Source organism: Aedes aegypti, chromosome 1 (assembly GCF_002204515.2).
Source record: "Aedes aegypti strain LVP_AGWG chromosome 1, AaegL5.0 Primary Assembly, whole genome shotgun sequence".
NCBI lineage: Eukaryota > Metazoa > Arthropoda > Insecta > Diptera > Culicidae > Aedes > Aedes aegypti.
The window spans coordinates 304,649,888-304,665,511 of NC_035107.1; the positions used below are offsets into that span (position 1 = coordinate 304,649,888).

The 15,624-nt window shown below is 43.9% G+C and overlaps 1 protein-coding gene across 1 annotated transcript in view; it reads right to left on the minus strand.

Moving 5' to 3' along the window:
* The window catches only part of LOC5576112, a 43,330-nt gene that overhangs the window by 9,925 nt on the left and 17,781 nt on the right, over positions 1-15,624 (minus strand). Inside the window, exons 2-3 of the mRNA XM_021838395.1 lie at positions 11,645-11,811; positions 10,093-11,586 (exon numbers count right to left, since the gene is read on the minus strand). Of these exons, the coding sequence (XP_021694087.1) occupies positions 10,093-11,586; positions 11,645-11,811 (1,661 nt within the window). The remainder of the gene's footprint in view (positions 1-10,092; positions 11,587-11,644; positions 11,812-15,624) is intronic.

The window sequence follows — 15,624 nt, forward strand, 5'->3', positions numbered from 1 at the left end:
CGCACCTCTGGTTCAATCAAAAACTTTTTGAAGACCTCCTTAACAAGCCTCACCATCCGCTCTGCTTGACCATTGCTAGATGGGTTGTAAGGTGGACTTTTTAACACTTTTATACCTTGCTTCTCAAGGAACGACACAAATAAGGTGGAATTGAAAGGTGGACCGCCGTCGGTAACTACCACGTCTGGTAATCCAAAACAAGAAAACATTTTTGTGAATCTCCTAATAACTCTTGATGCGTCTGTTCCATTCCTCATCCATTCAATCTCCAGCCATTTCGAATGGCTATCCACTATGAGAAGGAACACTTTTTGTTCAAAATTAAAAAAATCTGCGTGTAATCTGCTAAATGGTCTCGTCGTTGGTATCCACTCTGTGGTTGAGCTAGGCTTTGGTACTACAGACATTTTTGTACAGGTATCACAATCTCTCACAAAGTTCTCTATATCCTTATTAACTCCAGGCCAGTAGACTGTTCGTCTCGCAAGTTGCTTCATTTTTAATTACACCGGAATGGTTAACATGTAAAATATTAAGTATTTGTTTTCTCAATTTGAACGGAATCACTACACGATCCTGAAACATTACACATCCTTCTACTATTTCAAGATCGTGCTGGTTCGAATGAATATTCAAAAATGCCTTTTCAATCTTTTCTGGCCAACCATTCCGTAGAAAGGACATTATTTTGAGCAAAAAGTCATCATTTGTTGTTTCGCTGGCAATTTTTGAAAAATTCATGGGTAATTCATGGGTGAGGTTGAGACTCTTGACGTATTCGACGTCGCACTCCACGGGGACATTCTGCTGCAAAGGAAAACGCGAACAAAAATCAGCGTTTCCCATTTTTGCGGATGGTCGATATACTATCTCAAAATCATATATCGATAGCTCTAACACGTATCTCTGTAGCCGAGTAACATAAATAGAATTTCCTCCTGCTTTGCCAAATATTCCTACCAATGGTTTGTGATCAGTGTAGACTATAAATTTCTGGCCATAGACAAACTTATGAAATTTTTTTATGCTACATACCAGTGCTAAAGCCTCTAAGTGTAAAATTGGGTACTTCTTTTGAGCTTCGTTTAAGGAAAAGGATGTAAAACATATTGGTTTCTCTACTCCATCGATCACATGTGCAAGAACTCCTCCCAAACCATAATTACAAGCATCGGAAACCACAACTAAAGGTTTCTTTGGGTCAAAATATTCTAAAAGATCGGCATTAATTAGTTCATGTTTGCTATTCTCAAAAGCTCTTTGACAAGCATTAGTCCACACAAAATTTACATTTTTTCGCAAAAGATTGTACAACTCACTCAGCTTTGTTGACAAATGAGGTACAAATTTTCCATAGTAATTTACTAGACCCAAATAGGCTTTTAGTTCTGTAGCATTGGATGGAACTTTAGCCGCTCTTATTGTTTCTAATTTATCTGGGCTAGGTAGCAACCCTTTGTCTGTAACTATATGACCCAAATAAGGGAGATTGGAGACAAAAAATTTACACTTTTCCCAGTTTACTTTAACATTTGCTGTTGATAACCTTTCCAAAACTATTTGCAACTTTTTTTTACATTCTTCCAGATCTTTTTCAGCTATCAATACATCATCTAAATAGACTGTTACATTTTCAATCCCCAACAATATTTGCTCCATTATTTGCTGAAAAATTGCAGCGCTAGAAGATGCTCCCTGAGGCAAACGGTTGTACGTATAAAGCCCTTTTATGGTATTGATAACCATAAATTTTCTAGATTTTTTTGAAAGTGATAATTGTGTGTAGGCACCTTCAAGGTCTAAGGCACAAAATACCTTACATCCAGACAAGCGGGCAAAGAGATCTTGTGCAACTGGCAATGGGTATGTGTTCGGTATAATCAGTTTATTTAGTGAAACTTTACAGTCTACCACTAACCTGATCTGATTATTTTTCTTAATCAAAACTATTACAGGTGATGCCCATTCACTGGTTTTGATAGGGGTGATTACATTCTCATTTTCTAGTTTATCTAAATATTCGCAAACTCTTTCTCGTAATCTATATGGCACTTCATATGCACGTTTAAATATTGGTTGATCGTCTTTTAGTACCAGCTCAGCCTCATAACCAACAATCGGGGATGAAAAATCTTTCTTAAAAACATCAGTAAATTTGTTTGCAATATCGCTCAAACATGAAACTTGGTCGTTGGTTGTAATATTGTATACATTATTTGGTTTTTGAAACGTATATCTCCAATCTGGCAAGAAAACATCTAACCACTCTCGACCTAATAAGGGAGTAAAACGATGTTGACAGCCAGATTCACTATTATCAATAACAACCAGGGATACATATTCTGTTTTGTTTTGAAAACTAACAAGAACTTTAGTTTCTCCAAAAACTTTAAGGTCTCCTCCATCTACAACGACAAGTTTTCTGTTACTCTTGCGAAGAGGTGTATTAAACAGTTCAATGAAAGTTCTAATTCCCATGACAGAGACAGCAGACCCACAATCAATTTCCATTAGCACTGATTTTTCCTCAATAGTAACTTGTACCAGGCAAGGTTCACTTACTTTGTTAATAGACGTCACATTCATACACATATATTCACCTGAGGAATCATCACCAGATTCGTCACTCATCTGCATCTTCAATCGATTCATCGCTTGTTTCAGGCTATACTCAACACCTGCAGATGGAACAACAACGCTTTGTACCTTGCTTGCATTGTGCACTCTTGTATTTGAGCCTCCAGTGTTACGGCATTGGCGCTTAATATGACCTTTCATACCGCAACCATTACAATAATAATTGGCGTATTGGTCATTCCTTCTTCCATCTTCACTAAACCTGACTCTTCTTTGAAAGCTCGTGCTTCTGCTGCGGCTTCTGTCTCTTCGATTGTAATAATTATTGTGCCTATTTTGATCAAAGGTCGCCCTTCGACCAAGTCGCTGTCTAACAGAAGCTACTTGCTGACTTTCAGAGTTGATAGCAGCCGCACGTGTATTAGCGAGTTCATAATTTGTTATAATACGTTCTGCATCCGCTAGCGTAAGTTTTTCCTCTTTTAGAAGTTGCTTCTGTAAATTTTTATCGTAGACGCCTACCAAAATTCGATCTCTAATTGCTTTATCTTTATATGTGCCAAAATCACACAAAGATGCTTGCAGTTTAAGGTCAAGAATGAAACTTTCAGTGGTTTCATCTGCTCTTTGAACCCGCGTGTTGAATTTGAAGCACTGAATCACATCCGAATCTACTTTATCGTAACGTGATTTCAGCTTTTGAATTATTTCAGTATAAGTTAATTCTTTTACTTTCTTACCTGGAAACAAGAGTTTGATTTCCGAGTAAATTGCCGGACCGCTTAGGGTACAAAAGGTAGATCTTTTTCTATTGTCATCAATTTGATTAAATTCGAAAAATTCTTCAAAACGTTCGGCATATTCTGTAAAGGAATTACCAACAACATATGGTTCAATGACACCGACCAGGTTTGTAGTAGTCATATCTACAAGACGGATGGATACGAATGAGGAATCAAAATAAAAGTCAATCAATAGAAGTACAGTAGCAATACGACGACTCACCGATTGTTTGTTGTTTTACCTCTCACACTAGTTCAGCTGAGGCAAATCAGCTCTCTCACCGGTGTATGTGTGTAGTGGTTGTGGTTGTAGATAATCTCCTACTTGTTGTTGAGTTGACTCTGTTGTTGGTTGTTTCGCTCGCTCTCTCGGCTGCTCGTGGACACTCTCACTACACTGATGAAGCGCTCTATCTCTGGATATGATATTTGGTAATCACTCAATTTTATTTCCTATTTTTACATCACTCAATACGGGAAATCATGCTCCTCCGTATACTCACATCTACTGTTGGAACTCACTAAATGGAACTGCTCGAATTATTTTTTCACTATCAGCGCTCTTGCCTATAGCTCAGCCGATCACACATTACGCATATAGCATGCTATGTATTTAGGTACAATAAGGTAATATAACTTTCACTTGTTGAATTTAATTATTGTATTCAATTGAAACACATTTAGATCAATTTGTCACCCTCAGTTATTGAACTTAAGTGAGGTCAATGATCTTCTATTGTTCTAACGTGGGAATAGCCTTTTGTCACAATTATAATAATTGCCTCTTCAAAGTGGCTTTTCACTTCACGTTTTCTTAGCAGAAGCTTTTTTTTTTTTTTTTTATTTTTGTTCACCACTGAAATGTTAATTTTAGTGGAATTATGCTATTTGCACAGCGTTCGATTCACCGCATAAATATTTCACTTATTAGTTAATATGTTTTTTTATATCACACGCGACGTAGAAAAAAAAATCCTTCACCTCGTCGACAGTTGAAATGTTTTACGTTTCGGATGTAATTACTGAAAACCGTTGTTGTAGCTTAACGCTCGAGATTGAACTAAACTCCTTTATTCAAGTATACCTTCAGATAGCCCAAAAGGCACTCATAATGTAATAGACACTCAGATCACATATATAATTAGGAATCGGCATTTAGGTCGAATTCACAGATATAACAGATGGTTAACTTCGTGCGAAGAGTTCTGCGGAGTCCAAAGTAGGCACGGCTTCCAGCAACGATGCGTCTCTGGATTTCTCTGCAGATGTCGTTGTCGGCGGTCACCAGCGAGCTCAAGTACACGAATTCTGCGACCACATCGATTTCATCACCGTCAATATGAACTCGAGGTGGGGGCGTGCCGTGTCTTCTCTTGAGCTCCTCGCTATCATGTACTTCGTCTTCGATACATTGATGTTCAGTCCGATGCGCTTAGCTTCAGCCCTTAATCGGATGTCCGTATCCGTCGTCGTCTCAATGTTCCATGCTACAATATCAATGTCGTCGGCGAAACCAAGTAGTTTATTTTTTATTTTTTTTTTATTTTAAAGGCACTCAGTGCTCGTGGCCACTACTGCGCCGGAATCAGTTCATCTGTATCTTCTTTACCGATACAGATCTATTCTTAACTAATCTATATTTATATCTACTTTCACTCTCTTCTACTCTTTTGCTTTCACACCGAGCAGGTAGGAGAGTGCTCTGCTGTTAGTCCAATCGATTTCCATAAGCCATAGTCCATTGCTCTTGCGGTGGTTCGTTTTGCCGTGTTCCTGAGTCGTTTGAGGCTAGCTGCCTGCGAAGTGGGTCAGTTTGTCTCAGTCACCATCTAATACTGACGGAGGATGGATGTGCTCCCCAAAGCACGGTCCTCCGTGCGGCGTCTTCTAGTGGCTGGGTTTTTTGTGGAGGGGCTGGGAATTGAACCCAGCGAAAGCGTAACCAAGTAGTTGGACAGACTTTCTGAAGATCGTGCTAATCTTATTTATCCCCGCTCTTCATATCATACCCTCTAACGCAATGTTGAGCAGTGAACACGAAAGGCCATACCCCTTGCCGTAACCCTCCGCGAGATTCGAAGGGACTCGAGAGTGCCCCTGATACTCGGACCACGCACATCACTCGCTCCATCGTCGCCTTGATCAATCTTATCAGTTTGTTCGGGAAACCGTATTCGTGCATAATCTGCCTTAGCTGTTCTCGATAGATTGTAACATAGGCCGATTTAACATCAATAAACAAATGATGTGTAGGAACATTGTATTCGCAACATTTCTGGCGGATGGCGAAAATCCTGCAAATTGATGATATATGGCGGCATAAAATTTCGGAGACTACCTTGTAGGCGGCGCGCAATATTTAAATCGCATGACAATCGGCGCAATCCAATTTCTCGCCCTTTCTGTAGATGAGACACACGACACCTTCTATCCACTCATCCGGTTATACTTTCTCCACCCCAGCGGCTTTGTTGTTTTTCAGCCGTCCAATCTCCGTTTCTACCTCTCGGAGATCTGGAGGCGGAAGTCGTTCGTCCTCCGCGAGTGCTCCCAAAGTTATTTCCGTGCCACCTTCGCTACTGGCCACAACACTAATCAGATGCTGCGTCATAGTGCAGCCGCCAACTTTCGTTCGTGAGAAGATTTCTGTCACAATCTCTGCACATCGATATCGATCTGTTGGAGTAAATCGGTAACGCAGTGTGCTGATGACCTCCTTGGAGACCGATGGTCTCCCTAGCAACCGAAGTTTTCTTTAATAAACAACGGTGCATTTTTTTTCATTCCTGTTCAAGACTTCACTTAAGCTAGTTAAATAAAATTCCTTTCTGCTCTTAAAATTTTGTTCCGGTTATTTCCAACCATCAAGAGGTTATGGGTCCAGTCGACGATGCCACAGATTACCGTTCACAGCTCCACACATGTTGGCCGCCACAGTATTGACGCGGAGATCGAGCTCGTAGAAGTCTCCCCGCATAGGACATCTCGCAATCAGATCACGACCGTGCTTGAGGATTGCTTCCTTTTTCGTGAATGTGACATCCAGATCCGCTTTTGCCATCTTCTTTACAGATATCAGGTTCGCTCGAAGATCAGGTACGAAAAGGACATCATTCAGGCTGATATAGTTACCTTCCATGTTGACACCTTTGATCGTGCCTCGGTGCCAGGAAATCAGGGATTGATCGTCCTTCGCCACGTTAATGACGACAGGTTGCTTCAGCTTCGTGAAGTCGGCGAAACAATGCTTCACGTTTACAATGTGGTCTGATGCTCCGGAATCCAGCTTGAAGGAAACCACTTTCTTGTCTTGCGTTTAGGAACATCTTCCGGTCATGAATGCCACCGTCTTACCTCCAGAAGCAGCGTTAGCTTCAGCGTGCCTATCCGTCTTTAATTTCACACGGCAGTCCTTTGCCTTGTGTCCCTTCCTCTGGCAACGATTGCACTTTCCGGTGAACTTACCAGATTTTTGCTTTGATCCTTGAAATGCTGCAGGTTTTTCTTGGTAGGAATCCGCCCGGTCGGTTTTCTTGAGCTCCTCGGCAAGAAGTCGCTCGCGAACAACATCCAGCTTGAGATTTTCCTCACCTAGATTTTCCAATGCCATTACTAACGGATCGAACGACTAGGGAAGGGTAGCAAACAGCTGGGACACAATATCGTTTTCTTCAAGCTTCGCTCCAGCCAGCTTCAGTTGCCGGATCAGCTCTTCGAAGGTTTTCAGGTGATCTTTCACGGACGCACCTTCCAACATCCGCAGCTTCGCAAGTTGCTTCCTGACGAACGTTTGCGATGAGACGGACTTCTTAGCGTAGACGGTTTCAAGGCTATTCCAAATCTCCTTGGACGTCTCCTTGTCCCGCACCAGATCCAGCAGATCGTCATGGATGAATGAGATCAGCAGGTACGCCGCCTTACCGTCGTCTGAAGCTTCTTGGAAAGAGCACGCTTGATCTCCTTTAGCAGGTCCAGTCGATCGCTAGCGATGAGCAAATCGTCTACGTAGATGATGATGTATACCCCCCCTCGATCGTCGTTCCCGGCATGACTACTGTCTGTATACCAGGATCGACGATCGATCGAGTATACATCATCATCTACGTAGACGATTTGCTCATCGTTAGCGATCGGCTGGACCTGCTAAAGGAGATCAAGCGTGCTCTTTCCAAGAAGCTTCAGATGACGGATTGCGGCGTTGTTAATCATTTTCTCGGAATCAAGATCCGATACGATCACGCTACTGGATGTATGTACCTGACACAAGAAGCTGCTGTGGACCGTGTTCTGACGAAGTTTGGGATGCAAACCAGCAATCCCGTCAAGACCCCGATGGAGAAAGGCTGCTTACTGCCCGTACGAGCTGCGAATCCTGTGTCGCATCCCTATCGTCAATTGCTGGGCAGCCTCATGTACACGATGCTGTGTGTCCGACCCGACATATGTTATGCGGTTGGATACCTGGGTCGTTTCCAAGTTCAACCTAGTGAAGCCCATTGGCAAGCGCTGAAAAGAGTAGTCCGTTACATGCAGGCTACGAAGAAGCTGAAGCTCAAATACAAGTTGAACGACGACGCTAAGGCACTGGTCGGTTATGCGGACGCCGACTGGGCATCGGATGCTGAGGATAGAAAATCCGTTAGCGGCTACATCTTCAAGGTTTTTGGGAACACCGTGTCCTGGGCCAGCCGCAAGCAACAAACCGTTGCACTGTCGTCATGCGAAGCTGAGTATGCAGCTTTGAGCGCCGCGGCCTCCGAAGGGCTATGGCTGCATGGTATCCTCGAAGACCTGAAGCAAGTCCGAGCAGGCACGGCATTCAAGTTGTTCGAAGACAACCTTGGGTGTATTGCGATGGCCACAAACACTGAAAGCAAGCGTGTGAAGCACATTGATGTGAAACACCATTTTCTACGCGATCATGTGGCTCAAGGACGACTTCAAATCGAAGCAATTGGTACCGCAAACCAGATAGCGGACACGTTCACCAAGGCCCTGGAACCTGGACGTTTCCGCGAACTGAGGACCCTCCTAGGACTTACCGATTCAGAGGGGGTGTTGGAGTAAATCGGTAACGCAGTGTGCTGATGACCTCCTTGGAGACCGATGGTCTCCCTAGCAACCGAAGTTTTCTTTAATAAACAACGGTGCAATTTTTTTCATTCCTGTTCAAGACTTCACTCAAGCTAGTTAAATAAAATTCCTTTCTGCTCTTAAAATTTTGTTCCGGTTATTTCCAACCATCAAGACGATCGCTATTGAAGATAATTGACTGGTTGACCGAGAAAGCCTTTGCGTGAACGGTTTAGCTTCTCGTAAAACTTCCGTGAGTCTTTAGCGCGGAACAGCTCTTCCATTGCTTCGCGATCTCGTTTTTCTTGCTAGCGCTTCTTGGCAAACATGGTGTGACAATATTTCGGTGGGACAAAATTGTTCAGGCGTGAGTCTATCGGAGGGCAAAATCCCCAATAATTTTTCCGTCGATTAGAACGTGGTTGATTTGGTCTTCGGTTTGATTATTGGGTGATCTCCTGGTGACCTTTTGATCATCATGGAAAGTACTCACTAGATTTTCTCGAGTCCGCTTTATTATTAACACAACAGTTCAATTTGGACCTCGATCGTCGAAAATCATGCCAAGGTGCTTCAAAGAACGCTTCGATGAGATTACGTGTCTTCCGACGGGGACCTTGAACTGCTTTTTTAGTTGGTGATCAGTATTACCTCCGTTTTATGATGAACTACCTGCAATTTTATTCCAGCCATTGTGTGGCGTCTATTGTTACCACCGCGCTGTATTGATTGCTTCTTCTCTTCTGCTTAGACGCTTTTTTTTTTTTTCTATGTCGAGTTCTTGTTTCCGAATCAGAACAGTCTCTCTTCAAAAATCCATGCTAGTCTTTCGTGTGTGAATCGTCAGCCTGCTAAGGATGTCCTTCTAGAAGCTAGCCAAGGGTATCCAACAAGCATATGGGTCTATATAGAGCAGAATCTCCAGGTGGTTTTCATGTTTTTGGAAGCAACAACAACCTTTCATCTGCCAGATAAGGTGAATGCTTCAATCGTTTCGCAACTCGACGTTGGAAACTTTAATGTATTTTTCCCATTTTCGTCAACGCGCGGTGAAGACAGCCACGTGGTAGGATCAAACTTCGGAAATAGACCTTCAGCTTGTCGTGACACATTTCAACACAGGACCCACGATCTTCGTCGTTGTAGTGTCCGGAGGATGGAACCGGCATATGGCTTGATCAGCCGAATTGCAACAGGAGCTATTCTAGCGCAACTTCATCGCTCGAAACACTTTACAAGACTGACGTGTCATTCGTTTCTTGATATCTTCTCTAGTATCCCTCTCAATCCCTACAGTCATCACTACTCCCAATGTGATTGCGGCTCTGGCCAACCGGAACGTCACTTTACGCTCTTCCAGGTCCATTTCTGATCTACCTGTCTGCATCCATGTTTGCAGCGTCGCTTTCTACTCGGAGTGTTTCGACGAAAAGTGTCTTGTTGTCATACACTTCCATTCCGCATTCCTCTGTCGCCAAAGCTTCCTATGCCAATGCTGTAGTTGATCGGCTGATGGTCGCTATGAGTATATTATTCGCTGACTCTCCAGTTCAAGTTGTTCATCAGTGACGGACTTTAAAAGGTAAAACTTTGAAATTATGATAAATGTTTGTTATGCCAAATGTCCAAACCCCCTTATAACCATTTGTACCATACTTACAAAACATTTTCACTGCACTTCCGACTCATGAACTGCTTCCACCGTTCCCGCTTGCTCAACCTCCGGCTGTACACCGGAAGCAGCTTGTTCAACCGCTGCACCTCTGCCTGCGACTTGCATCGGAACAAATTGCCCAACCCGCCGGAACTCTCCCCCGGGTCGTCGTAGTCGCGTCCTCCTCCACCCTGATCCTGTTCATCTTCCTCATCGTCGTCATCATCTTCCTCCTCCTCGCTAAAACTACTATCACAGCAAGTCACGTTCCAGGAGCATCTCCTCTCCCGCAAACCGGCATACGGCTTCCGCCCGATCTGCGTACTCCGGTTGACCGACCACAGCACCACCGAAGCATCCTCAAATCCACTTGCCAGATGGCAGCTGTCCTCATCGATGGCCACCGACGTCAGCCTGTCGTCTACGTTCTCCACCTGGTAGATGCAGAGTGGGGTCTGGAAGCGATTTAACTTCTCCGTACACTCCCGCAGCTTCCGCAACCGTTCCTCGGCCGTCACCCGCCGGAACATGCCGGATATGTCGTCCTGAAACTGTGGCTGCGGGTCTCCATCTATGAACACTTCCGGCTTGATGCTGGCCGGCGGTGGTATCTCCTCGAGGGCGGGAAGGTAAGCCGAGTCATCTTCGTCGTCGTCATCGTCCAGATCCATCGAGATTCCCCCTCCGTCCAAACCTCCTCCTCCCGCTCCGTTCAACTCACGAACCTTGAACTGGATATACTCGCCGCTGAAACCGTTCCTGAGGAGAAACTTCCTGTTTTCCGCTTCCGTGTGCTCGGCAAAGTCGTACTCCGGTTCCGGAGCTGCTTCCAGCGCATCCATTTCCATCGGAAGACCATTCAGTAGGTCCAACCCGTTGGATGTCGAGGTCAATCGGGGCTTTTTGTAGGCTTTGGCCGACCCCATATCCGGACTGAAATCAACGAAATCCTTATCGTCGCTCGTCTCGAAGTAGAACCAATTGCGGAGTATTTGCAGGATGAGCGAGTGGCCATGCTTGGACAAATACCGCCGAAGGGCGGCCACCGATGCGGATCCAAGCCGGACTTCGTACTGGCAGGATCGAAACCGGAGCGTCTGTGGGTCGTTCTCCAAATCCTGGATGCGGGTAATCTGCGACAGCTTCTGGATCAGCTGCTTGAAAGTTTCCAGCTTCGCCGCCCCACCGGAAGCCGGAACCGGTTCCGGTGAGAAGACGATAACGGAATTTTGCACCGTCGAGACCGATATGCCGGAAGCCTGCTGTTCCTCGACGGTGCCGTTGATCTTCTGGTTCATTATTAGCGGAGAGCTGCTCGAAGCGGCCGCACTTGGCTCAATCTTCCCCAGCAAAGTGGCATGCTTGCGGAGGAACAGGATCGCCGGTCGCCAATCCCTGCCCTTCAACATCTCGATGTACAGATGACAAAGCAGCGGGTTGACCAGCTCGGAAAGCTCGTCCCGAACCGACTCCGATTGGCATTTGATGAAGTTGCATAGCCTGCGAATTAGATGGACATTATTGGATCGTCAAATTTGTTGAGGATTAGAGAACCTACTTGACAAAGTGCTGATCCACCTGGGCCGGGTTATTGTTCAGACAGAAGATGTTCGAAAACAGGAAACTGTTCGCCTTGGATATCTCGTTCTCGATGGCAGTGTTCATTGCGATCTGCTCCGTGGATTGCGTCAGGATGAGATCCGACTTCCGGTATCGATCGTTTACCTGTGGGGAAGAACAAGAACGGTAACTATATTATTTTACGGCAAACAAAATTTTGTTATCTCACGATCAATTTAAATCTTCTTGATAAAAACGAACAAAAGCCAGTCAGTGGAAAAATGTTTCTGTTGAAATTATCGGAAATAGATTATTTGGGCCCAGATAGCCGTAGCGGTAAACGCGCAGCTATTCAGCATGACCATGCTGAGGGTCGTGGGTTCGAATCCCACTGGTCGAGGATCTTTTCGTAAAGGAAATTTTCTCGATTCCCAGGGCATATAGTATCTTCGTACCTGCCACACGATATACACATGCAAAAATGGTCAATCGGCAAAGAAAGCTCTCAGTTAATAACTGTGGAAGTGTTCATAAGCACACTAATCTGAGAAGCAGGCTATGTCCCAGTTGGGACGTAACGCCAGAAAGAAGAAGGAAGATTATTTGTATGGCGCATCATGCTGAGAATTCTGTTCTGTGATGATCTTGTTCAAGATTCTGTGACAATTGTTCCAGAATCAGGCTCAGTGTTCTTTTCAAAATCGTGCTTTGAGTTTGGTTTGTTCTGAAAACTGAAGAATGCTGTCCAGAAATTTCTGAGATTCTAGCACAAAATTCAGTGAGAAACTTCCATAGGATTAAGTGAAAACCACGCCCAGGATTCCATAAGTATTGTATTTCGGATGCCATTATATTCTTTGCTAGGATTTTATGGAATCCTGCCGAAGATTCTACACAAATTTTGATACGATTCCTACATAATAGCTAGAAAAATAATGAAATTCGAGACATGATTCCTATGAAACTCTGACAGCAATCCCAATTGCACAACATAATGTGAGAAGAGAACCGTATGATTCTTATTCAGTGATTATGCGAGTATTCTGCCCGAGATTAAAAAACAGGGTTTGCGCGAACACTTCCCAGGTTTTTACGAAAGCCGCTTCAAGAATTCTTAAAAAATCGGATGACGAACTACAAATAACCTGCAGTTTTGTATGTAGTGAATCAATGAAATTTCAGTCATTTCCCAAAGAGTTCTATATTGTTGTTCTAAGACAAAGCCAGGTAACAGAGAGATTATTATTTATTTATTTGGTTTCACATCAATTAGGGTGCCGGTACCAATGGTTGTAATGTACCAGTAGATTGGACTATGGAATAAAACGTACATTTTTCGATAAAAACGACATGTGCTATTTTTGGTGGATAGATCGCCTCTAGTTTAGTCGATTTGTCAAATTTCAGCTTTTTATCTTATCAAAAAGTCATATAAATAATTAAGTTTTCGTAAAAAATTGGCTCCCTTGCACCAATAGTAGCCGTCGTGTTCCAGTAGTGGATCAACGGTTGGAAGCAGTTTTAAAAATGGATGTATAAAAATGGAGAAAAGCCCTAGAGATGATCTTTATGCTTCATTCGAAAGATATTAGTTGCTGTTCCGAGGGAAAAATGTTAAACCTGTTTAAAAATTTACCATTTTGTTTAAAATTCCTTGTATCATTCCCGAACGTCTACTACTGGAGCACTAGCGAAACTACTGGAACACGTGTACCAATAGTGGCTCAAGCGATTTTATGTTAAAAATTTAGTTTTATCACTCTTTTTATATTTTTCCCATATAGTAGAGGTTGAAATCTTTATGTTGACGCCAAAAGATCTCTGTTAGGGCTTTTCGTTATTTTGTTATGATTTTTTATAGCTTAGGTAGTCCACTAATGGCACCGACACCCTATCTTGATAAAACCTCGCCAACAATATTTCGCCAATTTACTCCATCCTCGACTGCGACCCACGTTCTCCAGGTCCTGATGCACCTGGTCAGTCCACCTAGCTCGCTGCGCCCCACGCCTTTTTGTTCGTAGCGAACACCATCTTTACAGGGTTGTTGTCCGGCATTCTTGCAACATGCCCTGCCCAGCGTATCCTTCCAGCTTTAGCTACCTTCACGATACTGGGTTCGCCGTAGAGTTGAGCGAGCTCGTGGTTCATCTGTAAGTTTGCTTTTTGCATCTAATAGGAAGAAGGGAGCATGGACTTACCTGGTCTCATCCCAGGGGCGCCTAGCCTGATGAGAGTATTTGCTGGGGGGGATTTAGGATGGCCCACACCACCGTCGGCCGCTGGATCGATCTTCTAGGCACTTCGCACTCGGTTCACACGCTACGCACAACTATCCGGGGCACCTGCAGTTTCGGACAGATTTTTCGCTCTTCACTTCCGCGGAACGCGGTTTTTATCACACGCGGCTTGGGTCTCCACGTTCGACCCTCTAGGTTGAGCCTCCCGCGTGGAATCGAATATCTTTTACCGGCACTAATCACCACCTACGCCCCTTCGAGGTTCTAACTTCCTCAGCACTGACGGACACGGGCTATTCACTCCCTTAATAGGGTACCGCGTTGAGGGTCTAACACCCGCACTTTAATTTTCGTCCACTAATTTCTCACTGGATCGGAGATCTTCACTGGAGCACTTGTTTCTTCCACGACAGCTCAAGGCAAAAGAGACCGTACCTTTCTGTTTGACTCCGGAAGGAGCCTCGTCCACTGGTATAATTTTCGGGACTCCTCTCTCTCGTCCCATTCGCAACCAGTATTATCCGCATTATTGCAGATGGAGCGCGCATTTTATGGGGATTAGTGCAGTGACGGTGTGTCGATTGGGCATTTTTAAGGGAAAATTTTAACAATTCTAATTCTAACTCCTAATCAAACGCAACGCACATAATTTTTATTTTTTTAATTTACTCTATGGGACATGCACATGTTACACATCCTTCGCCGCCACACGCCGTTCTCCTGCACGCCGCCGAAGGTCGTCCTTAGCACTCGGCGTTCGAAAACCCCAAGAGCTTGCAAGTCCTCCTCGAGCATAGTCCACGCCTCATGCCTGTCGTGTCCGAAGATAACTGTTATACTAGCATATTTCGATATCCGAATGTAATTGAGATCGAATAGCGAAGCTTAGCGCGATACGAATATAGACCAATAAATCAGTTAGACTTTTACCTCCAAGTGAACCAGTCGTTTCATATAATTTCCCTTATCACAGAACACTTTAATGGCAACGAAGGATACATCAAAGACCCAGTGCGTGCAAATTTAACAAATCGGTGTGATTTGCCGAGTATTTTTTTTTTTGTTCAAATTTAGATCGTTGAGCCGTACTTAGAAAGATCAAAATCATTAATTTTATGTGCTTTAAACGGCTGCCGACTCAAGTTTGGGTAGTATACAAAAGTGATACTTGTATCGTGTAGAACGTTAGGTTCTTAAAAAAAAATGTGACATTGCCTACTTTTCTTATCATCACGCGGTTCAATCACCGCTAACATCTCAGCCACCACCAACAATTTTGCCACCTTCGAGACCGTCGCCACGCGGATTGTCGCCACCAATATCTTCGCCATCGCCGTCACCGCCATTGCTGTCCACTACGGGGTCATTGTCAGTATTGTTTCCTCATCAGTATTGTTCAGACCATCACTGAGTTGAAGTTACCTAGCTGTTGAAGACCTGAGTGCCGTGATCGTGTATTAACGATTGTTGCAGTAAACCAAGAATTCGTCTCTTGTGTGCACAGCGTCTCAAACGAGAGGTGAGTGACTAGACTTGACCATTATAAAAGAGACTCGCTCTTTATAGCAATAAATCGATATATCGTGTGCTTGAATTTTGATAGTAGTTGAGTGCGTCCTGATCAGTGGTATTACAATTGATAAGAAATTATTAGTGATTGGTTTTTGTTTTTGTTCAAGATTATACATTGCAACGATGTCGACGTTAATCGGTTCCGTCGAGCCCTACGTAGTAGGTA